A 24,189-nucleotide genomic window follows, 5' to 3' on the forward strand; every position below is an offset into this window, starting at 1 on the left:
ACACTCTCGTATATTAGAAGGAAAAGATTCTCGAATCGAGGGGGTTTTGGATCCAAAAACTTGGGGCAAAAATTTTGTGAAAATGAATGAGATGTAGGTTGGCCCAAATTTATTTGGGCCGGCCATACAAACAAGACAAGAGTATTATCACAATTGTAAGCCCAAGCCCAAGCCCATATCAAACTAAAGGCTTTCCCTCTTCTATTTAATGGGCCTCAAAATTTGGATTTGTTATAGGACTCAAATTTCAAGTTTCAAAATAGAGTAGCTAAGGACCTTCAACATATTGGGATGCATTTGATGAAGTGGGGGAAACTTTGATTAATGTTCTTTGGGAGAAGCAAATAGAGTCTACAAATGCATTCAAGTATGAGGGCCTAAAGAGGCCTAATTACAAGTGAAGAGCCCAAACACATATATGGTTTTGTTTTTAAGAAAAGTTACAGAATCACACTAGTTTAGAAGCTAATTGCTTAGACACACTCTAGTTGCAATATTACGAATCTTATCAGATTTTGGTACATCAAGATTCATATATCTCGAGATTCATTTGGGTCAAAATTAGGTATAATTTGTTCTAGATACATTGTATCAAAGTGGATTCGTATGTATATGGGATACGTGACCATCTCCATCCCCATCTCGCTCACCTTTCTCCCTATTTTAGTGTATCTGATTACAAAAATACATGTATCTAGGTATATCTTCCTCTATATATGGTAAGAAACTCTTAATTAGTGGTAAAATAACGTAATTATTTGAAAGTATAAGTAGAATTAGTATATATGGATGTTGTCTGATTTTGACTTGATACGGAGTTTATGAAAGTAAATAAGACTTTTGAATCTTGTAGTCTTAAAATAAAAATATGTTGAATATACTAAAATGTCCTTTAATCTTCTGGTTTTAAACATGCCATGTGGAAGGTAGAATTAGAGAGTTGTTTTAAAAAGGAAAGAAATATTCTTTGAAGCTAACTAAAAAGGAAAGTAAACAAATAAATTAAAATGGAGGGAGTAATTGTTTAGGCCTCAGTATAAATAATGAATATTATGTCATCTTTTCATTTAGATTTTGTTGAGTATTGTTATGATTGAAGATTAGGTGTTTTATTGAATAAATAGGAGGTGATTAGGTTCTTAATGAATTGATTTCTTAATTTTATTATCAGTTTTTTATCATAAATTCAAATGTCAACTACAACTTGATAAAGTTCATTTAATAAAAAATAATACGTGCACTACATCACACAAATGGTACCATTAATTTGAATCAGTCAAAGTTTGTGTGGTTTAGAGTATTCAGAACATTGTGAGTGTGAACCTAAAGTTTTGTTGAAGAGAAATTAATGCATTTGTCAACAAACCAGTTGTCAATCCACCAACTCTATTTATTATTAAAGAAAGCAACATTACATTTTGGTGTGTTCGATAGGAAGGAACATATTTTCTAAGTGTTTTTAATTTTTTTTCATATTCAACTGGTTGAAATGTTTTAGAGAACATTTTCTCTAATACAAGAGGAAAATAGTTGTCTTAATGAAAGTAGTAAAAACCAAGTTTTATAAGTGATTTTTCAAGTTCATTGTCTTCTCCTCACTATTCAATGCCCGCGCCACCCGAATCTCACTCCCCTCCCCTCCCACCCCATCCAACCTCTATAGTGTCTTAATTTCTAAATTACATATAAAGATTATAGAGACAATATTTTCTTGCTTACTTACGAAAACTAGGTAAGAAACTCACTTATTTTTCAATAAAGTTTTTCTAGAAAAATATTTTCCTTCATACCAAAAACACCCTAGATGAGTTTTCATTTTTTACTTCCCACTCAGTGTCTGGTACTCGCAATGAATTATTCCAAATTCGCGCCGCATAGAATCCCATTCGGAGGAAACACTCTCAATCAAGGATTTTTCCACACCTCAGATTAAAACCTGAAACCTCTAATTAAGGTAATAGCAGCTCCCTCCACTACATCACAACCTGTTTTGTTTGTTCATGAAGAAATGATTTTATAAGAAAAGTAGTAGTTGATTTTATTCATGTGCTTCATTATTCATGCTTTCATATACTTTGACTAACAAAACCTAGAGAGAAAAAATGGCCTATGCTTGTATTTCCTCACTTATGCAGACACTGCAGCAACTCTTGCTAGCTAAATCACCTTTGATTTGTGAAAGTTCTATAAAAACAACATGTTGAATCTTCCTATCAAAGTCTATGTACTCTTCAAGATTTTCTTGAGCATACCACAAATGAAGCCAATGATATTGAAAATCTCAAGATTTTAGAAAAAAAGATCAAAGATGTAGTCTACAAAGCAGAAGATAGAGTTGATTCATGCTTAACAAACATGATTCTAGCTGATAATGAAGACGACCGCGAAAAGGCTTGTAAATTTTTCAATGAAGAATTACAACAAGTTGAAACAGAATTTGATTCTCTAAGGAAAGAGGTGATGGTGATTGAGCTTAACAAGCGTGGAAGCAAATCAACGGAGTTAGCAGCAACAACTTCTTTCTCATCAATCGAGGAAACGACTTATGTTGGGATGAAAAAAGACTACAAAGCCATACTGAATTGCCTCAATGCCCAAACAAAAGAGTTAATAGTCATATCACTTGTTGGTATGGGCGGTATAGGTAAGACAACTCTTGCTAGAAAAGTTTTTGATAATTCAACCATTCGTGATCGATTTGAGAAACATGCATGGGTCACTATATCTGAACAATATAATAAGAGACAAATGCTTCTTGAAGTTGCTTCTTCAATTACTGGAGTCAACAATCAAGAAATGAGCAATGATGAATTGATGGTTATTGTGTATAGAATTCTCAAGGGTAGGAGATTTCTAATTGTCATAGATGATCTTTGGAGTACTGATGCTTGGGACCAAATGCGAAGAATATTTCAAAATGATAACAATAAAAGCCGAATTATATTAACCACTCATCTCAAACGTGTTGCTGATTATGCAAGCTCCCCTGATTTTCCTCCTTATGATGTGTCTTTTCTAAGTTTTAAAGATAGTTGGAAACTATTTACCAAAAGGCTATTCAAAAATGATCGTTGTCCTCCACAACTACGAAAAATAGGGAAGCATATCATAGAACAATGTCAAGGATTACCTCTCTCGATTATTGTCATTGCTGGACTTCTTGGCAAGATAGGTGTGACATATGATAATTGGAAGAAAACTGAGGAAAATTTGAAGTCATGCATTTCATGGTTCGGTTTTAGAACAGTGTCAAGCAATTCTTTCTTTGAGCTACAATTACTTGCCCCCATACTTGAAGGCATGTTTTCTCTATATTGGAGGTTTTCCTGAAGATATGGAGATTCGTGTATCGAAGATGATGAGCTCATGGATAGCTGAGCAATTCATAAAGGCAACAAGTGATAAAAGGTTAGAAGTTGTGGCAGAGGAGTATGTGCAAGAGTTGATGGATAGGAGTCTAATTTTGGGTAAAACTCGAAAGCCTAATGGAAGATTCAAAACTTGCAAAATTCATGATCTTCGTAGGCAGTTGTGCATAAGAGAAGCTCAAATTGAAAATGTTGTGCATTTCCCTTACAGTGATCATGTTCTCACTTACTCAAATGACATAAATGATCGTAGACGTGTGATGATTCCTTTTTTGATTGAGGACTATTTTTGCGATCATCCAAGTCAAATGAGTGGTAAGATTACAACCCGCAGCTTGATCTTTATGGGAGCTGGTAAATCTTATCTAGTACCTGAAATAAATCACTGGCCTGATAGTATTTCAGATTTCAAGCTACTTAAGGTGTTGGATGCACGTGAAATTGGCTACGATTTCTCTCATATAATACGTCAACTTGTACATTTGAGGTATGTTGATGCAAGAATTGAGGATCCTTCTTCACTAGCCAAATTGTGCAATCTACAGACCATAATTGTCTATTTAAGGAGAAATGTGAAGCTCCCCGCGGAAATTTGGACAATGTCAGAGATAAAACACGTCAATATTGAACAAATGGATATGCCTAATCCCCTTAGTATTGAAGAGCAACAACCTTTATTTCTGAATAACTTGCAAACACTTGCTCTCGATTCCTCGCCTTTTTTGGCAGAAATCCTAAAGAGAACACCCAATGTAGATAAGCTAAAGATTAGAGCTGCTAATACACATAATGAGTGGTCTGATTTTGTTGATTGTCTCATTAATCTACTGAGGTTGGAAATGCTTAGTATAACAGCAACAGAAGACAACAGTCCATGCATTCTGTCTAGTGCTTTTTATGCGCCTAATCTAAAACATTTGAGATTAGCTTATACTTCATTGCCTTGGGAAGAAATGGATGTGCTTGCTAATTTACCCAATCTTGAGGTGCTCAAAGCAGATAGTGCATTCAATGGAACAGATTGGACACTAAATGAAGATGTATTTCAAAAACTAAAATATCTACAAATTTGGAGCGCAGATGATCTGGAAAGATGGGAAGCAACTAGTGATAATTTTCCAATGATTGAGCAACTAGTCCTTCAGCATCTTGAAGAACTAGAGGAGATTCCACAAAGTGTTGGAGAAATAATGACATTAAAATTAGTCCAAGTGGAAAATTGCAATCCTGCAGTCGACACAAGTGCAAGGAATATTCTACAAGAGCAGCAAGGCAGGGGAAATAGAATTTGCTTCTCTCAGGAAAGAGGTGATGGTGATCGAGCTTAACAAGCGTGGAAGCAAATCAACAGAATTAGCAAAAACTTCCTCCTCAACATCAACCGTGGAAACGACTTATGTTGGGATGAAGAATGACTATAAAGCCATACTAAATTGCCTCAATGCCCAAACAAAAGAGCTAATAGTCATATCACTTGTTGGTATGGATGGGCGGTATAGGTAAGGCAACTCTTGCTAGAAAAGTTTTTGATAACTCAACCATTCGTGATCAATTTGATAAACATGCATGGGTCACCATATCTGAACAATATAATAAGAGACAAATGCTTCTTGAAGTCATGAATTATAATGTCGACAACTCCAAAGAAGACATAATTAATTACCAACGACGAGTGATGCTTCTTCTTAATATTGACATGAGGCATGTTTATCAGGGGCGGCTCTAAGGCATGGCAAGTGAGGCCATTGCCTTAGGCCTCAAAAATTTGAAGGCCCCAAATTATTTAAATTAGTGTTATTGATTTTATTATATATTAATATAATTTATATAAATAAAATTTTTATGGTATATTTTTTATTATTATTTGTTTGAGAGTATTTTTTATCAATAAATTCATAAAGTCTCATAATCTTTTCACCTCATTATTTGATATCTTTGTTTTACCTTCCGATTTTAAATTTTATCCTTTTTATATAGGAACTAAGTTATATATGTGATAACATAATGAATTTTTGTTTCAATTTTTTCTTAAACTGCGTGAACACAAAAACATTCATGCACAAGCTTCCTTTTCATTTTAATTTAATATATTATATGAAAGTTTTATAATTTATTTCAGATATTCACCAATAAGTGCTACTTAATGGAATGAATTATATCATTTAAATTGATCAGAAACTTGATAAGGAGGTGTATATATTTTTGTTATTACTATCCATACTCAAAACCTTAACTATTAACTTTATTTTAATATATTATATGAAAGTTTTATAATTTATTTTAGATATTCACCAATGAGTGCTACTTAATGGAATGAATTATATCATTTAAATTTTTTTTATATCATTTAAATTGATCATAAATTTGATAAGAAGGTGTATATATTTTTCTTACTATCCATACTCAAAACCTTAACTATTAAGTTAATGTTCACTACAACAAAAACAACTTTTAGCGGCGATAAATAGACACATTAATAAAGAATGCTAAAGTTTTTACCGACATTAGTTAAGTGTCATTAGATTCAATGTCGCTAAAGGCTTTAGGGACATATACAAAGAGTGTTAATTGCCGCTAAAAATACATATTTAGCGGCAATTGAGCTATTATAGTGTCGTTAATTAATTGCCGCTAAAGATTATTTTTGATGTAGTGATTTTTTTCTTTTTCTTATTTGATGATAGCCAAATTAAAATTTCAATTTGATGTTTGAAGTTTAACATCGATAATCCATCACTTTATTTTTTTTACTCTTCTTCCTTTTTTTTTTGTGTGAAATTTGTTATTTTTTGTCTTAAATAATTAATCTATTGTGTAGAAAATAAATTTTCTTGTTAGTGTATAATTTTTATAAAATAAATTTAAGGGCCTCTTAATATGATTTTGCCTTAGGCCACGAGATCTGTTGAGCCGACCCTGATGTTTATCTTCCGGAGCACGGGAGTGGTATTAAAAATACAACTCGCAGCTTTGTTGTTATGAGAAATCCTAATGAAGTTCGTGTAATATGTCCTATTACTTCATGTTTCAAGGTTTTACATGTTTATTCTATTGATTACGATTTCTCTCGTGTTATACCTCAGCTTGTACATTTGATATATGTTGCTGCAAACATTAAGGAAGCTCCTTCAGTAGCCAGATTGTGGAATCTACAGACCATAATTCTCGATACGTTAGCAGGCTGGATCCACCTCCCTCTAGAGATCTGGACAATGTCAAATCTAAGACATCTTGAAATTGGACTGGCTATAGTAATGGCTAATCAACTATAGCCTGTCCTTAATGAATGAACATGTTGTGTTTCAAAAACTAAAGTATCTACGATTTGAGTTCGAACATCTTGAAAGTTGGGAAGCATCTAGTGATAATTATAGGTTATCTTTGATTATTATCTGATTCTTGAAAAAGAAGATCATAAGTTCTCTTTGGAGTGAAACATTGAAATTTGTAATAGCATATAAATGGAACATGGAGTCTGGAGATATGTGATTTATTAATGTGTCGTCTTAGGATATTTTGATACCTTGTTATGAACTATGATTTGCTCATTTGGAGAGCTTGTATAAGAGTGAGAAGTTTACAAATTGTGGAGCTTTTATGTTTATAAGAAAAAGTGAAACTTTTGAGATCTAAATAATATGAATGTCGAAATAAAATTTTAACTTTAAATCAACCTGATTCGTAGCTAAACGGGCCCTGAATTTAAACAAGCATTACACCTCCAATTTAGTGCTCTGAATGTATGTCTACACACACACTTGCAAGGCAATGAAAATAAGTTAATTGATATAGAATTCTTTCAATGCAGGATAAGTTGATTGAAGAAGAATTTGTTGTAGCTGAAAGCAGGGGCGGAGTTAAAACATGTCGATTAACGTAATACGTTTTGAAAGCAAATACAATAGTAAAGAAGTCATGTTGTAAGTAATATAGAAAAGAATGTGAACAACAAAAAATAATTATTTAGATTTGTCCTTTTATTTAGATTAATTTGGTTGAACAAAAATGTTTAAGATAAAATTACAATTATTTGTCCTAAATATAACATTCAATTTATGTTGAGAGGCTAGATTTCACCAATAAGACAAACTATCCATAGACCACTCTGAAAAATAGCTAAACCATCAAATCCTTAACCATATACTATAAATTTAGGCCTATTTCTACCCTTTTAGAGTAAATTTTTAGTGTAATTTTTTTCTTAACAAACTTCCAAATAAATTAGAATGTCAACAAAAGACATAAGAGAAATAGAAGAAGGAAATTGTTCAAATTATACCAATAATGCTAGTGGAGAAGATTCAAGCCTCTGTACTTCACCTGAAGTTGTCATTGTCATTCAAAAGGTTTGCAAATTCCCAAAAAAAAAAAAATCTTAAGAATATACGACGTTTTTTTTAATTTTATTTTTTTGGATTTTGTTATAGGTGTTAGCAGAGGTGATAGGAGCGTACTTTTTGATATTCGTAGGATGTGGTGCAGTAGCTGTGGATAAAACCTATGGTTCAGTAACATTTCCAGGAATATGTGTGGCATGGGGTTTAATTGTTATGGTCATGGTTTATTCTGTTGGACATATTTCTGGTGCACATTTTAATCCTGCAGTTACTATTGCTTTTGCAATCTTTAGACATTTTCCCTTCAAACAGGTTTTGATTTAATTTATTCTTTCATATTTTAAATCCCTTTTAAAATTCATCGCCATGTGTCAAATGGATATTAATGATTCATATGGTCGATCCTAATTGACTTTGAGATTATGTCATAGAGTTTATAGTTGATATAGTTGAAATGTCTATGTTTTGTTTCCTTGAGACTAATAGGGTGTTTGGTGAACCTATAACATTTCTTTGGCTTATTAATGCGTTTGATAGACATAAAAAGACTTGTAAGTCAAAAGTCATAAGTTGGTCATTTCTACCTTACGATTTTACTGTTTACACCTTATAAGCATTTTTTATTTGACGATTCTTTTACAATTTTATCCATAATATATTTTCTAATCTTTGAAATACTCTTCCTAAAACACAACTTTTAATATAAATTTTCTATTATTTTCCCCTTTCCTTAGCAGGCTCGAGACTAAAAAAATGGTTGAGACAGCAAACATCCATCTTGTTCGTCACTTTTAAATTATAATATTTTCTTATAAATAGTGTAACATTAACCTTTTATTAGTTTCAACACTTCTATGTAATCACGCATATATTTATACTAATAAAACAATTTCAACACCACATATAAGTGGTTTGCAACACTTGATGCTTGTCAGCTACTTTTATTCAGCTAAGACAAACACTATATCAAAAATAATTTTTAGCAGCAATTATTAACGGCACACAAAAACTTAATTGCCATTAAATATGTTTTTTAGAGGCATTTATCACTCTTTGTAAATGTTCCTAAAGCTTATAGAGACATTGAATCTAATATCAATTAACTAATATCAATAAAAGTTTTATCAATCTTTGTTAATATGCATATTTATTGCCAATAAAAGCTATTTTTGCTGAAATGAACTCTAAATTTGGTTAGTTATGTCTATTTTAGGTGCCATTATACATAATGGCACAACTGGTTGGGGCAATTCTTGGAAGTGGAACATTGTACTTGTTGCTGGATTTGAAAACACAAGCATTTTTTGGAACAACACCAGTTGGATCAAATGTTCAATCTTTGATTCTTGAATTCATCATTTCTTACCTATTAATGTTTGTCATTTCTGGTGTTGCTACTGACAATAGATCAGTGAGTAATTTTTTTTAAAAAAATTTCTTACTTTTTGATATATTTATAATAATTTTTTTTAATAAATTTGAGGTTGACAAATATATTTTAATTTTTGAACAGATTGGAGAGCTAGCAGGAATTGCTATTGGAATGACTATACTCCTAAATGTTTTGATTGCAGGGTAATTTTTATTATTTCTCCTAAAATTTCTTTTTCTTTCCACATGTGTTTATAAACATTTTCAACTTATAGCTTGAGGGATAAAGAGTATCTCAACTCTCAAGTACAACTATAGCTGTGTACAATTATAGGTAACTTCGGAGAAACAGTAAAATTGTCTTTGTATTATCTATAATTTACGGGTTTGAGTTGTGGAATCAACTAATATTTGTGTTAAGATAGGCTAGTTGCATCACACTTCCTTAGGATGCAATTCTTCCCCCTATTCGGAATAAATGCGGAATACTCACTCAATTGCCTTTTTAAAAAAAAAAACTATTTTAAACCAGAATGAAACATTTATATATCATGTATAAGTTGTACCAAGGCATAACATAAGAGTAAGCCATCTACGGGGAGAGTGGTGGGACAGATGAGATCCTATACTCTTACACCTTAATAATAAGGAGTGTCATGTATAATGCGAATCTGAATTAATCAAGTCAGTAAATTTCACATATCGAATGGCTAAAGAAAACAAAAGTAAGAGTAAGTCAATACAAATATTTCTTTTCTCCACCCCACCCCAACCTCGGATCAATAGTGTTTTCATTTCTCCTCGAGCATGACTCGAACCTTCAACCTAACCTATACAAATACAATTGGGCTTTGCTACAAATTCTAAAGGCCCATCTTTAATTCCTTTTTTGCAGGCCAGTATCAGGAGCATCAATGAACCCAGCAAGAAGTATTGGGCCAGCAATTGTGATGCATCATTATAAAGGGCTTTGGGTTTACATAATTGGGCCTATATTAGGTACAATATGTGGTGCTTTCACATATAACCTAATTAGGTTTACACAAAAACCACTTAAAGAACTAACTCTCACTAAAACTACAACATTTCTTAAGAGCATGTCTAGAAAATAATTAATTTCCATTTTTCTTAATTAATTAAAAAAAAATCTCTGAGCCCTGTGGCTTAAAATAAAATTAAGCCACTAGTGGCTTGTTAAGAGAAAAAAATTAATTATTAGTAAAAAAAATAAAAATAGAATTATTGGAAATTTAAGTATAGAAGTAACAATTTTCTTTTAATTTTATTTATTGGGTGTATGAAACCTGTAGTTTTTTTTGTTCAGATGTAAGATACTGAAATTGAATTGATCTTCTTGTGTAGTTTCTTTTTTACTTAATTCATTTATTTTACTTTCTTCTTTTATATAGTATTTTAATTTTTCGAATTTCAAGAATTGAGGGGAAGATATGTTTAATATAGTTATAACTTATAATACATTGACTCTAATAGGTAAAAGGAACAGAGAAAACTCGTGATTATTATAGATCGAAAGATTTATGACGTACGTCAAGCAAAGATCATGTATAACTCTCGTTATTTATTTCATTTTTTTTAAAATTCGTTCACTTCAATTTTGGTTCTGAGTCGGCTAACCTCTCTCAAATTTATTTTATTTTAAATATAATTTCAAGAAGACACTTTTTATTGTAACATGGAACTTCAATATAAATGTTTTCGACATTATTATTTTTTAAAATAAAAGGTCTATGTAGTTAATGAGTCACACAGGATGTTTGAGTTCATTGAAAGAATTTTCAGGCCGCTGTCAGTAATTTTTATATTTACTTTCTTTTTCAGTCATGAACTATATTAGAAAAAGAATATAATCAGAGGTGGAGCCAAGTTGGGATTCAAGTCCGTAATTTTAGTGTTAAAAGCATTTTAACGGTCACTTCTTTACCATTGAATCATTAATCAATTTCTTAAGAATTCATAAATTAATATACATATATATTTATTTAATTTTTTAATACAAATATACATTCTATGAAAAAGTTATTGAATTAATTCATTCAAACTCATAAACCCACCTATCTCCGCCTCTGAATATAATATACATTTAATTCCATGCCATAAAAAGAGAAAAAGATTATAATTACGTAAAACAGTTTTGTAGCTTTTGTCCTGAATATGATCATGTGCCACGAAGTTTGGGTAATAATAATTATTGTTAATAAAATAAATAAAAGTGAAACACATGGAGTCACATGATTTTTTGTAACTTTCACATGCATGACCTCCAATATATATCTTCTCACCGTTAATTTAAACATTATAATAATTTTCTATCTTATCTTTCATATAGGACTTCACAAAGAAAGTTTTCATAGGGACGATAATAAATTGTTTTTATTAGATATTTTTGTTCAGTTTTTAGAATTCTAGGAATTATAAGGTTGGGGAACTGAATCTTTGCTACAGTGAAAGTTCATATAATTAATTAGCTGAGTTATTAAAATTTACTTCTTAAATGTCTCTTAGATAGTTAAATTAATCATATAAAATATGTTTTTTTTAATTATAAAAATTAATCTCAAGTGAAACAAGCTTGAGATTTTACCGTGCTTATTAAAGCTAATGCGTATTATTAGATGACATATTTTAAATAGTTAACTTATTTACGCAATGAAAACTTAACATGAAAAAAATCACAATTAAAATCAAAAGTATCTAATTTTTAAGAACACTAATTTATAAAATATTGTATTAGATATTTAGGTGCTCAATCATAATAAATCATATATCATATATATATATATGTATAAGAGAATCATAGGCCTGCCTACGTGGTGCCACCACAAATTATGATTCCTTTTTAAATTTATTTATTTTCAAAACAAGCCTTTCCATTTCATGAAACGTTGTGACTTTTATGAAAAGTTGTCTTTTATAAAGGGTTGCGACTTCAATGAAAAGTTGTGACTTTTATATATGAAGAGTTGCGACTTTTATGAAAAGTTGTGACTTTTATGAAGAGTTGTGACCTTTCCAATAAAGCACAATAAACATTTGTTGACACTACCCTTTGTTGTCTATAAATAGAGGGATTTCCTCTCATTTTAAAACAACGAAAATTCTGAATTTCTTCTTCTTCTTCTGCACAAATAAATATTCGTGTACTTTGCTCCTGTTGAGTGGGTTACTACACCATTGTATTTGTATCAATAACACTTGTGAATAGAATCGTTCTATCTCGAGAGGATCTATTCCCTTAAACCTCGGGTAGTAGAGGGGAATAATTTCCTTAAGGGGACATTGTGCATTCAGTGGGATCATTTTTTCCCTTTCTGCTACATTCTATTGTTACAGATCCAGATATATTTTTTTACAGTCATTAGTTTATGCCTATGTTATTAATATAGCACTTTAAGATTTTGGAGGAATGCTTTACCTTGAGATAAAATGTTATTACCAATGTAGAGTGTATATCAAAAATATGAATATTTCTAAATAATCTTATGTAAGCTTAATACTTAATAAAAGAGTTCAATCCCGTGCGAAGCAGGAGTAATTTACCTAGTTATTAATAAAACCAAAAAAAAACTATTAACCAAGCAAGTATTCATGTCTCCATCCATGCAATTTGCATGAACCGACATGAAAAGTCCACTTATATTTAATTTTTATAATCTTTGCATTTTATTTTTGGGTTCTTTTTATTATTATTTTTTCCATAAAAAAAATAATGTAGTCCTTTTACCAAAAATATGGAGGAGTTTTCTTGGACTCTAGTTATGCCACAAGGCCACATGGGTGTGGGGCTAATTTCCTAAACCATATCATTTATTTATATCTTATATGGTATTCTCAGTGTCACATATACACTTTTCAATTTTTTAGAGTTAAACAATTTAAGTCTGATAAGGAAATTACACATAGAATTGTCATTTTTTAAAAATGAAATGTATATACTTGTAAACTACGTAGAAAGTATTATAAGTCACAATAATTGATTATTCAAAATGTTTAAAAGATCTATGAAAAACTTATGGTAAAAAATAGACTTGTTTGAATCTCGAAATTCGAAAAGTGCCACGTAAAATGAATGGAGGAAGTATAATTTATTATTTATTTTTGTAGAGGTTTCCCTTCTCCTTCTTGAAACATCTTTTTATTTTTTATTTTTTAAATACTATCTCTTTATTTTTTCATGTCATTTGAAAAACTTATCTTTGGTTCAGAAGAACAAATTAAATGTATGTGGACAGTAGGTCAATACAAATTCTTAATGTTAGAGTTTCAATGCAGAGAATATATACTATATAAGATGATTATTATATGCCTTTTGCATGGTATATGTAAGGTCCAATATGTTGCAACAAAACAATACTTGGGAATCATGGTCATTTCAAGAGTTTATTTTACTATTACTTAATTAGATATTTTGAGTTTGAATTAATGATCTGAGTTTTTAAATAAAAGTGCTCTTTTTAAAATGGACTTATACCATGCAAATTTAAATTAAGGAAAAAATATCTAATTATATAAATAATTCTATCATATTTACTAATTCTTTCTATAGTTAGAAATAATTATATATTGTCTCGTTGATTAATAATTTCCTATCAGATTTCAAGTCAGATACACTTAAACACATGTATTTTTACTCATAGGTACAATTAAATAGGGAGAGGGGTGTGCTAGAGAAGGATGAAGACAAACAAGATAGTCTATGTACCCCAATACTTACGAATCACACTAAATACATGTATCTGAAATATTTATACAAAGAGAGTGGTGAGCGAGAGAGGACAGAGGCAAGCAAGAGTCAGATACATGTGAATCCACTTGGATATATACATTGTATCTAAAATTACACCTAATTTTGAGTATATGTATTCAAGATATATATATTTGGACACAAATAGAAGTCCAAATTCTAATAAGTTAAAGTAATAATGAAGAGTAAAGGAAAGAGAGATAATTAAGTACTAAAATAATGAAAACTCTGTTAGTTACCCTTAAATTAATTGAAACATCAATGTATTAAACTTAATGGCGGGGCTAAAATATTATTTTATTAAAAGAAGTCTAAATATGGAAAAAAAATTAAGAGGTTAAGAGATTCGATATATATTATGTATGTAAATAGAAAAATTGACCTATTATACAAGATAATTGACTTTCATCGTTGCTCCACCCCAATAAAATTTCACTCACGATAAATTATATTCCAAAATATATGTAATTAGTTAGGGATAAGTATAAACATATTCAAGAAGATAACTTTATTTTTAGTAATGCTTTTGCCATATCCTTTGCATTTCCAAAAGGAAGAAACAAAAAAAAGACAAAAAAAGAAGAAGGAGAAAACATAAATTAGAGACCCTCTAATTATGTCACTCGTGGGTTTCATTTGAATAAGCCATTTATATTGACCCTTTTTGTTTATCAATATTCACTTTTTCTGCTTTTTAGCTTAGGGACATTAACAAACAAATGGAGAAATGAACTTTAATAATTGAGCTTTTTAAAAAAAATTCTAGACATAATTCTATGGGCCAAACTATTCACGAACACTTTTAGTTTATTTTGTTTCCAAAATTAATTTCTCTTGTAATATATAAATAGAGTGGATCACAAGTTCATTTCCTAACCAACGTAGAATTCTAACCCATTCTAATACCTCCAACAATTAATCAAAATATAATTGAAGCGTGGATCAGGAGTCCAAATAAAAATAAACATGAATCTGATATCACGTAAATATATGACATATGAACCTAAGCAGATTACCAATTCACACTACAACAAAGAGAGACATGTAATGGCATAGATAAGATTGCCGCAACACACGTTTAACAATAATTGAATTAATGTCAATACATTCAAAGTTATTAAAGCCTTTAGTAGCATTTTTACAAAGTATTGATTATAAATATTCATATTTGTTATTGCCGCTAGATATTATAAAATGACAATTATATTATTGTCACTAAACAATTATCACAAGCTCATTAATAATTTGACGGTGGCCGGAGTCGGAGAAGCAAGACCCGATCACGGCGGAGAACGGCCAGTAATTGGTGGTGCACATTTTTCCACTATTAATTAAAAAAAAATCACTTAAAATTCAACATGTCGGCAATAATGAAACAAGCACATGCACTATTTTGAAGAAAAACTATGAATGTAAAATTAATGTAATAATACTCCAATTTGTTTGTCTTCTTTTGTTATTGTTTTTTTGTGTGATCACAAAAATAATATGTGATGTTTGTGCAAAACTATATAATAAAATGATGATACTTAAAACAACCAAAATTATATGATGTTGTGTTTTGTTTTAGAGTTTGCAAAAATTAAGCTTACAAAATATATAAGAGAAATTCATATGTGAATCAAATTAAATAAAAGTGAACCTTAGCGTGATTAATATAAGCGTCAAGAATATTATTTAGTCCATCCCAATTTATATGAGGTCGTTTGACTTGATACGAAATTTAAGAAAAAAAGAAAAGCTTTTAAATTTGTGTCTAAAATAAGTCATAGATACTTCATATTTGTGTGAGAAAGCTATAACTAATTTCATTAAAAAATAAAATAGATATTTTAAAATTAAATTATTATATTAAATATATAAATGTGTCATTCTTTTTATAACTGACTAAAAAAAAGCAAGTCATATAAATCGCGTCTCTTCATATGTTTTTTCCCTTAAGTACTCAAGGATTTATCTAAGACATTATTTCTACTTCTTAAATTAAGAATAAGACGTTCGTATATTCTACATGCTTGCTCGATCTGTTCAATTGAGGCCTTATAATGCAATCACATTCTCTTGTTCAATTGTTGTTTTTGTTTATGTATTTCTAATTTATCTACTAGGTCAGTCTGATTGGTTCTTTGCACCTAGTTTTGATGTAGCAACTACATTTCGATTCATGCTATTTTTTCAAGGACTTCATAGTTGGACCTCTCTTCAAAAACTCACTTATAAAGTTACATTAATTATTTTATTGTTATTATTACCGTCTAAATACGTACATATAATATAGTTATTATAATTAGTGGCTTTCACTCACTAAATACGTACATATAATATAGTAATTATTTTAGGGTTTACAAGCATTAATCCGTGTGTGAGTTTAATTTAATTAATTACAATATGCATGGGCCAACACTTCAAATCATTTGGATAAGATAACCTCACAGGATTTTAATTACTATGAGTGCACCGATAAATTAAAGCTCAATTTATTATGAGCTGTCTCTACGAATTATTAATTAAATCCCATATCAATATGCAATAAATAATTAATAATGTTTATTGCCTATCAACATGTCATGAAAGTCGATATCAGTAGGGGTCCTCTTGTTTAACGTAATTAACCTAACATAGATATAATGTTAGGTAATCACACATCACAATTTAAACTATTTAAATTCTGAATTAGTTTCTAAACCGCTAAAAGCAACAACTAGCATTACGTACACGACTATATACCTTTCTTTATTCGCCATACATGAGAAATTCAAAATTGATAATCTCATTCCATTCTTTGCTTTTTACCAAAATCACACTTTATCCTTTTTTAGATTAAAAAAAAAAAAGTATCACTAAGATAACAATAAAAAGGAATTATGGAAATTAATGGATATAATGGCCCGCACCTTTTTTCCCATAAATTAATAAACTTTTAAAATGCATTACTAAAAATGACATTCTATCTTTATGTCTCAAAAGATTATCCTAATAATGCTTTTCAATAATGCAAATCAACATCTTTCTTATCCCAAATAAGATCATAATAATACAACCCCACTTTTTATTTCCTTTTTAGCATTTAATTATTTTTCTATATATAAAAAAAATCAACAACTCCTTTGCCAATTTTTTTTCAAAAAGGCAAATTTATATTATCCACATAATGGCTCCACCATTACAAAAGCTATTAATCATACGATTCATCATTTCCACCACATATTTGAAGATCTAATTAGTCAATTATTATCCTCCTTTTTTTTTTTTTTTTGTAGTAAAAATTTCTTTTTAGACATCCTTCTATGGGTCTCACTTAACTTTTTAATCCTGTTGTGATCTTTATGGAAATAGCCGATCAAATTCATTATTTATTTTTGAGTTAAAGAGTTAAAAATATATTTAAAGTATTTTAATTTTTTGAGTCTCATAAATGAGTTATTACCAAATGTCTATTGAAATACGCTAATACTATATATGATTGTTCACTTTTCATATATGAAATTTTAGGTATGAAATTCAAATAACTGATAATTTAATTATATTTTAATAAACATTTAGTGATAGTACGGATAGAATTTCACAAATCTAATAGCACTCAAACTCTCATATATTTTAGGTGTGTTTTTAATCCTCTCTTATTTTTTTCTATCCGATTTATATATTTTTATATCATATATATATGAACTGACTATTTTTAAAATGAAGTAGTTGAACGAGCATTATTTAGTTATTTTTGTTTTTCATTTAATGTTTGATATTCGTATTGAAGTTCGATTATATCGAAATTAGAAAAGGACTCCCTATCTCATGTCCAAAACTCGAAAGCAAGATCTCTAATTAATATTCGTTATTTAGGTTAAGTTTTCATTTTTATGAAGGGTAAGGGTGAAAAGACACGTGGAAGAGGCTGAACTAATTCCTGACCGTTTGATCTAACCAGACCATAAAGATTAGGTGGGGAAGGTTTAAAGTGGGACCCATGTTACACGTGGGCCAATAAGCAGAAGTAGACAAAAAGGGGAACACAAGCACATGATTACTGATGTACCCCCACAAGCACTGGATCATAAAGTTTTTTCATAAATTGCACATTTCTTCCTTCTAATTTTCTAATATTATATATTTCTTCCTTTTGTTTAAATAAATTGTATGAACACATCCCCCATTTAATATACAATCAAATTTCTCTAAAATAACGTTGTTTATTTTATTATTCTTCTAAATGTTAAACAAAATGCTATTAGGAGAACTTAATTGTTATGATAAAATGTTACAAAATGATTGTTATAAAAAAATTTGACACGAAATTTAAGAATATAACATAAAACAAAAGGAGATTTTTGTTTTAAAGAAATAACTATATTTAAGTTACATTAAGGTTGGACAAAAAATTAATAGGAGAAGAAAAATGAATTAAGAAAGAGTATAATTGTCTTTAAATATTCCAACTATTTAATTGGTAATTCAAAATTAAGATATTGTTTGACCATACATTAAAAAAAAGTAGATTACAAAAATTTATCTTTAAATATTTATTTGATCACAAAATTTGATATTTAAATATTTTCAAATTCAAATATAACTTTAGATTTCGAAAATCACAACTTAAAAAAAATTCAAAGTTTCAAATTTTTAATTTCAAATTTCAACTTCAAAATCTATAATCAAACACGAGCTTATATTTTAAAAGTAGATTACAAAAAATTATCTTTAAATATTTATTTGACCATAAAATTTGACTTTTAAATATTTTCAAGAAATACAAATTTCAAAAATCACAACTTAAAAAATTCAAATTTAACTTTAAAATCTATAGTCAAACACGAGCTAAACCAAGAGTGTACGTCTGATTTACAAGCCAGTTGGGACTATATTTTGCAATATTGCCAAACTAGAAGGATGTATCTGCAATATGATTTGATTTAAGATCTAAATAATCCCAAAACTAATTAATTATTTCCCATAAATTAAAAATATTTAATTAGACAATTTTTCAACAATTCATGTTCACTCCATTTAACTGCCTTCTTCAAAGCAAAGTAGCGATTCTTCTGTACTCAGACACGTTTTCTTTCACATTTATTTCTCACTTTTTCTCAAAGAAATCATCTCAATTTTGCTTTTTCTTCAACCCCTTTTCAAGATTCTGTCAATTTCTTCCTTTAAAAACTGTAATTTTATTCATCTTTTCTCTGTAAAACTTCATTTTTGGTCCATTTTTTATGATGTTTATGTATGGAATAGTGTAAAGATTTCATTTTTAATGATGTTTATGTATGAATAGTGAAAAGATTTCACTTTTAAGTGATGGGGTGTTGATTTTTTTGATTTTGGACAGAATTTCAAGATTTGGGAAATGCAGATGATATCTATAGAGGTGGTTTAAAAAGGATCAGTTTTTTTGAAATGGCTGGTGATATTGAAGAACCCTTTAGGCATAGTTTTCAGGTAAAGTTTTTTTTTTTTAGAAAATAAATTCCCTTTGGATCTTACTCTTTGTTTACAGTGATATATTCATTTGCATTTATTTGGTTAAATTTTTGTTTTTCAAATTTTGTACTGATGGATTTGGTAGGAGGATATATGTTCTTGTGGTTTTAGTTGATTGGGAAGGAAAAAGGTGGAATCTTTATTTGATTGGTAATTCAGGAGATTGTATTTCAGTAATAATTTGTCTGTTTTAGGTGTTGAATATGATTAATTATGAGTAAAGAAGATGCATATAATCAGTTTTTGTGAATTAAATTTGGACCCTTTTCTAAGCGGTTTGAAGCGGTTACTGAATTTCTAGTAGTTTCTTTTTTTGTTTTTTTTATTGACTTGAAAACTCATGGTTGTTATGTTGCTTGTACTCTTCAAAATTGTCAATAGTGTTGTGTCGGATTTTCCAAAAATAGTGTATTTTTGGAAAGTCAGACATGGATGCCGGATCGAAAGTGAAGAGTCTTGTGCAACTTAGCATGCTTGTCACATCTCTCTTTATTACTTGCTTCCTACTTCAATGAGGCATGGAATGAGCTTTGTTGCCTGCTTTTTTGAGTGTGGTTGTAAGATCTTGCTTTCAGTTCGAAATTGTGTATGTTGCTTACTTGTATAATAGTGCTGAGAGAGTAATTGGGAAGCATTCTCCCTGCTCTCCTCGGGTTAGTTATGGATCCATAACACTTCTATGAGATCAGATTAAATGCTGGAATGCATGTTTATTCATTGATTGAAGTTTGTTACAATGAACTTTTAGTGCAAATGATTTTTGAGAGTTTCGACGTCTCATATAATTGGTCGTATAAGCATGTTAGGATATACTACTTGAGACATTACTAATTAGACCATTCATTAGGGGAAAGTGAAGATTTTCCATCAGAACTAAATTTATGAGGCTTTTTTACTTTATATTTGATTACTCATTACTCGGTTTTGCATCCTGATCTTAATTTACTTACCAAAATTGACAGGCAGATTCGTGGCAATCGGGATCTATCTCATTCGGTAGATTTGAGAATGAAAGTTTATGTTGGGAGAGGAGGTCTTCTTTTACACATAACAGGTATCTTGAAGAGGTTGAGAAATACTCCAAGCCAGGTTCTGTAACTGAGAAGAAAGCATATTTTGAGGCACGTCTTAGAAAGAAGGCACTTCTACGCCAGAGCTCATCAGAGTGGCAGAATGGGACCGAATCTCAAGCTAGTGAAAATGATGGCCATGAGAATACAAGTTATGAGGGGGACTTAGAGCATGTTAATGAGATTGGCCATTCGGCACACTTTGTTGAAAATCATGATAGATCAGCCAATTTACTGGTGAATGAAAAGTATAGTGAAAATGATGTCACTGAAAATGAAGGCTATGCGGGGGACTTTGAGCATGTTAACGAAGACGGTCATTCTGCACACTTTGATGAAAATATTGATAGATCAATCCATTTATTGAAGAATGGAAAGTATCAAGCTGAGAACACAGGTTATGATGGTGACTTTGAGCGAGTGAATGAGGTTGATCATCCTACACGGTTTGAAGAAAGTCTTGATGGATCTCACAACGGAGACATCGAGGTCACAGAATGTGGTGGAGTTGATAGTATAATTCTCCATTCTGGACCCCAGACTGAACTAGCTACCGATAGTTCCGATGTTCTTCAAAGTGTTCCTGAACATATGGAAGCTGAAGCAAGTTTTCATCTCAATGCTGGAAATTCAGCTTTTGATGATGATCCTAAAACTGAGATTGAAGTAAAAGTGAAACTAGAGGGCCAAGATAGCAGTATGGAGTTCTCATCAAACTCCGTTGATCTATCCTCTAATGCTCACACCACTGAGAAAGATGGTAGTGTTAGTTCAGAACCTCAACGAAGTTCATCTTCAAAGGTAGACCTCTTTTAGCATTTGTGACTATTAATCTTCAGTTATTACATCAGTTTCCCATCTTGCTTGCTGACTGTAGTAAGCTATTATAAATATTAGCATTTGTAGTCTTATTCGAGAGTAGAAAATTTTCGCCCCTTTATGTAGTTTGTCTTGTGCTCAAAATGCAGGTGAGGACTGTATCTCAATCTAGAGACACAAAATCTAGGATGTTGTCCCAAGTTAGTGTTGCTAGTGGCAAGGGGACAATCTCAAAACAAGCATATAAAGACATGCCAAGTAAACCAAATAGAAGGCATAGTGATGTTTCCTTGACACGAAAAGGAGAAAAGCCAAGATTGGACGCTCCTGGCGCTCTTGTGCATTCAACAGCGAGAATGCCAAAATCAGAGGTTTGTATCAGATTAAGGCTTAGTGTAATCTTCAAATTTCAAGGCAGATGAGTAAACTTGCTATTTTAACGCTGTGGAACTATTGCTCAACTTTTTTTTTTAGTCTGATTATTCTTCAGTAATTCTTAATTGATTATCGAATTTATGGTAACCGATACCTTGCGTTATACAGGTTTGTTCGGGTTCAAAAGCTAATGTACTCAATCAACAGAAAAGGTATGCTTCTTAATCATGTCTTCCAAATGGAAAGTTTAGGATATTTTGGTCGCACTGATTCATCCTAATTTTTCCAAACTTGTTTATTATTGAATGATGTAGCACTGAACAACAGCCTAAAGCAAGAAAGGCTGCCGCTTCTCGTCCTTCCTGTACAGAGAAAGTTAGCCATAGAGTACATCAAAGTGTAAACAGGTATATATGGTGGGAAAATTGTGATCTTTAACTCCATATTGTGTTCATAAACATTTTTCTTATACATATTATTATTGTACAGGGATAAGCAGAGTGTAAGTTCATGTCAACCAGGCATGAAACAGAATGGATCTGGTTTCCTTTTCAAAAGTGAAGAGCGCGCCAAGAAAAGGAAAGAGGTAAGGACTGGTTTCTTGCGTCAATTCGATGAAGTTTAAAATTCATATATAACCTAAATGAAGTTTTTGATATTGATTCAGTTCCTTATGAAGTTAGAGGAGAAAATGCATGCAGTTGAGGCAGAAAAACATCAGCTCCAAGCAAGAACTCAGGTAATAAAGTCGGGCAATGATTCTTGTGACTGTTGGAAACAGGTTTGGATTGAAATAGAGAATCATTAGGTGGATTTCTGTCGATGCTAGCTTTAAAATGTCATTGGGATAAATTCTGTTAGATTTTCTTCCATCTGCTTAGACTTGTAATATATATCATTTGCAGCTATGAGTTAGATGAAATTTTTTGTTGATCAGTAACCATGATTAATGACATTTTGATTTGCTTTGTGATATCTATAGGTAAAGAAAGAAGCAGAGTTAAAACAGCTACGGAGAAATCTCAATTTCAAAGCAACTCCCATGCCTGCCTTCTACCATGAACCTGGTCGTCGGTCAGACAGAAACAAGGTATTAACAAGTGACAGATAATGAGAATGTTCAGAGTCCCAATACTCAGCTTTCTGTTTCTCAACTGTATTCTTCTCTTGTTTTCTATTTCCCTATGTTGAAACTAGGACACTTCAAAACCACACTCTTCAGCATACCATTCTCATTTGAAAGTAATACTTGAGAAAATATGTTTACAAGCTGTTATACTGGTTATAGTATAAGCCCTTGATCAAGATTCAAGGGAAACATTGACACTAAAGGACGGAATAGAGAATCTTGTACCTTGGTCTTCTGATTATGATTACCTTTAGGGCCCGTGATAAGCAGCATACTTTCTTGCTTCTCTTCGAAAGGCTTTTTGGTGCGCCAGCCGTTAATTTCACTTAATAACATTCTCTCAAGACCGAAAGCCAAATGTGTTATGAATATTACCCTTTCATATGGATGCAAGTAATATGAGAAAAATGTCTTACTAATTATCTGTCAGTCTCTTTGCTTATGAGTGTCTGCACTTGTTCATCAGTTAGTCTTCATCCTTATCCTCCTAGTAAGTGATATTTTTCCCTCCTTCCGCATCGATAGAACAAATCATATAACTTGCTTTGTTGATTAATTTTTCAGGAGTTAGCAAGTAAAACTAAATCAAGTAAATCACAAAGCAGACCTTCGACTTCAGGGGCTAGAGCTACTAGTGCAACAGAGAACACTGTTCCTTGTTCCACTAATGAACATCTAAATGTGGCTGATTCACCACAGGTTTCAGAAGTAACCAATCATCCTTCAGCAGAGTTATCTGACAGCAGTGTTCCATCTTCAGCTCCAACAAACAAAACGTCCTGGCAGATGCGATCAAATAGAACAGTAGCTCCAAAGAGAGAGCAAGAGAAAAGGCAGGTCCTGAATTCTCCAAGACCGAGAACAGCAGATACAAACAAGGGAAACAAGGGCTTCAAAGCTGAAGAGAAAACAAAGGTGGTTGCGCGAAGATCAATAGGAAACAATGCAATGAGAAAAGATATTAGAAGTATTGATTTGAGCCGTAGTACAAGAGTGGGTCGTTTAGCTGTTGGTGTTGCTTCCTAGACGCATCAACTTCTACGTCATTTAAGACTCGTCATGTCAGCAAGATGGATCAAGTATGAAGGTAACATGATGAGCTTGCTAAGTCAGATTGTACTGTGTGAATTCTCTCATATTTCTCAACATAGCAAAGGCGATGGATCTCGTATCCGAGATGATATACTTAGTGTGTAGGTTAGCATTTCTGCTAGATATGCTGTATGTAATTATTCCTAGTTGGGATAGTTAATAATTATGAACCTATTTAAGTCAAGTTCTTGAAATACCACAAATGCTGTGCTATTAAAGCTATACTCACTTTGAGTAAAATGTTAAGTTGCACTACTTTGCAGTGTTTCTGCCATTGTTTTAATACTGAAATCTCTCTTTGATCAAATGTTTCAAAGATTGGTATAGCATTATCATCTAGATAGCAAGTTTTAAAACAAAAGCCAGAAGAATATTAGAAGTTATGCAACTA

The 24,189-nt window shown here is 31.0% G+C and overlaps 3 protein-coding genes and 1 pseudogene across 3 annotated transcripts in view; 3 read left to right on the forward strand and 1 right to left on the reverse strand.

Annotated features, from left to right (window-relative positions):
• The first annotated feature begins 2,102 nt into the window (after positions 1–2,102).
• LOC125821425 (putative late blight resistance protein homolog R1A-10) lies at positions 2,103–4,696 on the forward strand (annotated as a pseudogene).
• Positions 4,697–6,161: 1,465 nt separating this feature from the next.
• LOC125821377 (peptidyl serine alpha-galactosyltransferase) overlaps positions 6,162–24,189 on the reverse strand; it is a 241,598-nt gene continuing 223,570 nt past the window's right edge. Inside the window, exon 9 of the transcript XR_007442592.1 lies at positions 6,162–6,175. The gene's annotated coding sequence lies outside the window, so the exon portion shown is untranslated. The remainder of the gene's footprint in view (positions 6,176–24,189) is intronic.
• On the forward strand, positions 7,590–10,188 carry LOC125821395 (probable aquaporin NIP-type). The gene is made up of 5 exons (XM_049500810.1): positions 7,590–7,714; positions 7,796–8,017; positions 8,919–9,116; positions 9,219–9,280; positions 9,972–10,188. The coding sequence occupies exons 1-5, from the start codon at positions 7,595–7,597 to the stop codon at positions 10,186–10,188; spliced, it is 819 nt and encodes a 272-aa protein (XP_049356767.1). The 5' UTR covers positions 7,590–7,594.
• Positions 18,800–24,050, forward strand: LOC125821380 (protein WVD2-like 7). The gene is made up of 10 exons (XM_049500793.1): positions 18,800–18,994; positions 19,162–19,271; positions 20,276–21,184; positions 21,352–21,573; positions 21,746–21,789; positions 21,892–21,984; positions 22,067–22,163; positions 22,245–22,316; positions 22,560–22,667; positions 23,271–24,050. The coding sequence occupies exons 2-10, from the start codon at positions 19,230–19,232 to the stop codon at positions 23,730–23,732; spliced, it is 2,049 nt and encodes a 682-aa protein (XP_049356750.1). The 5' UTR covers positions 18,800–18,994; positions 19,162–19,229; the 3' UTR covers positions 23,733–24,050.

The sequence above is a fragment of the Solanum verrucosum genome, unplaced genomic scaffold (assembly GCF_900185275.1).
Source record: "Solanum verrucosum unplaced genomic scaffold, falcon-dt-bn FXZP01000217.1, whole genome shotgun sequence".
Taxonomy (NCBI): domain Eukaryota; kingdom Viridiplantae; phylum Streptophyta; class Magnoliopsida; order Solanales; family Solanaceae; genus Solanum; species Solanum verrucosum.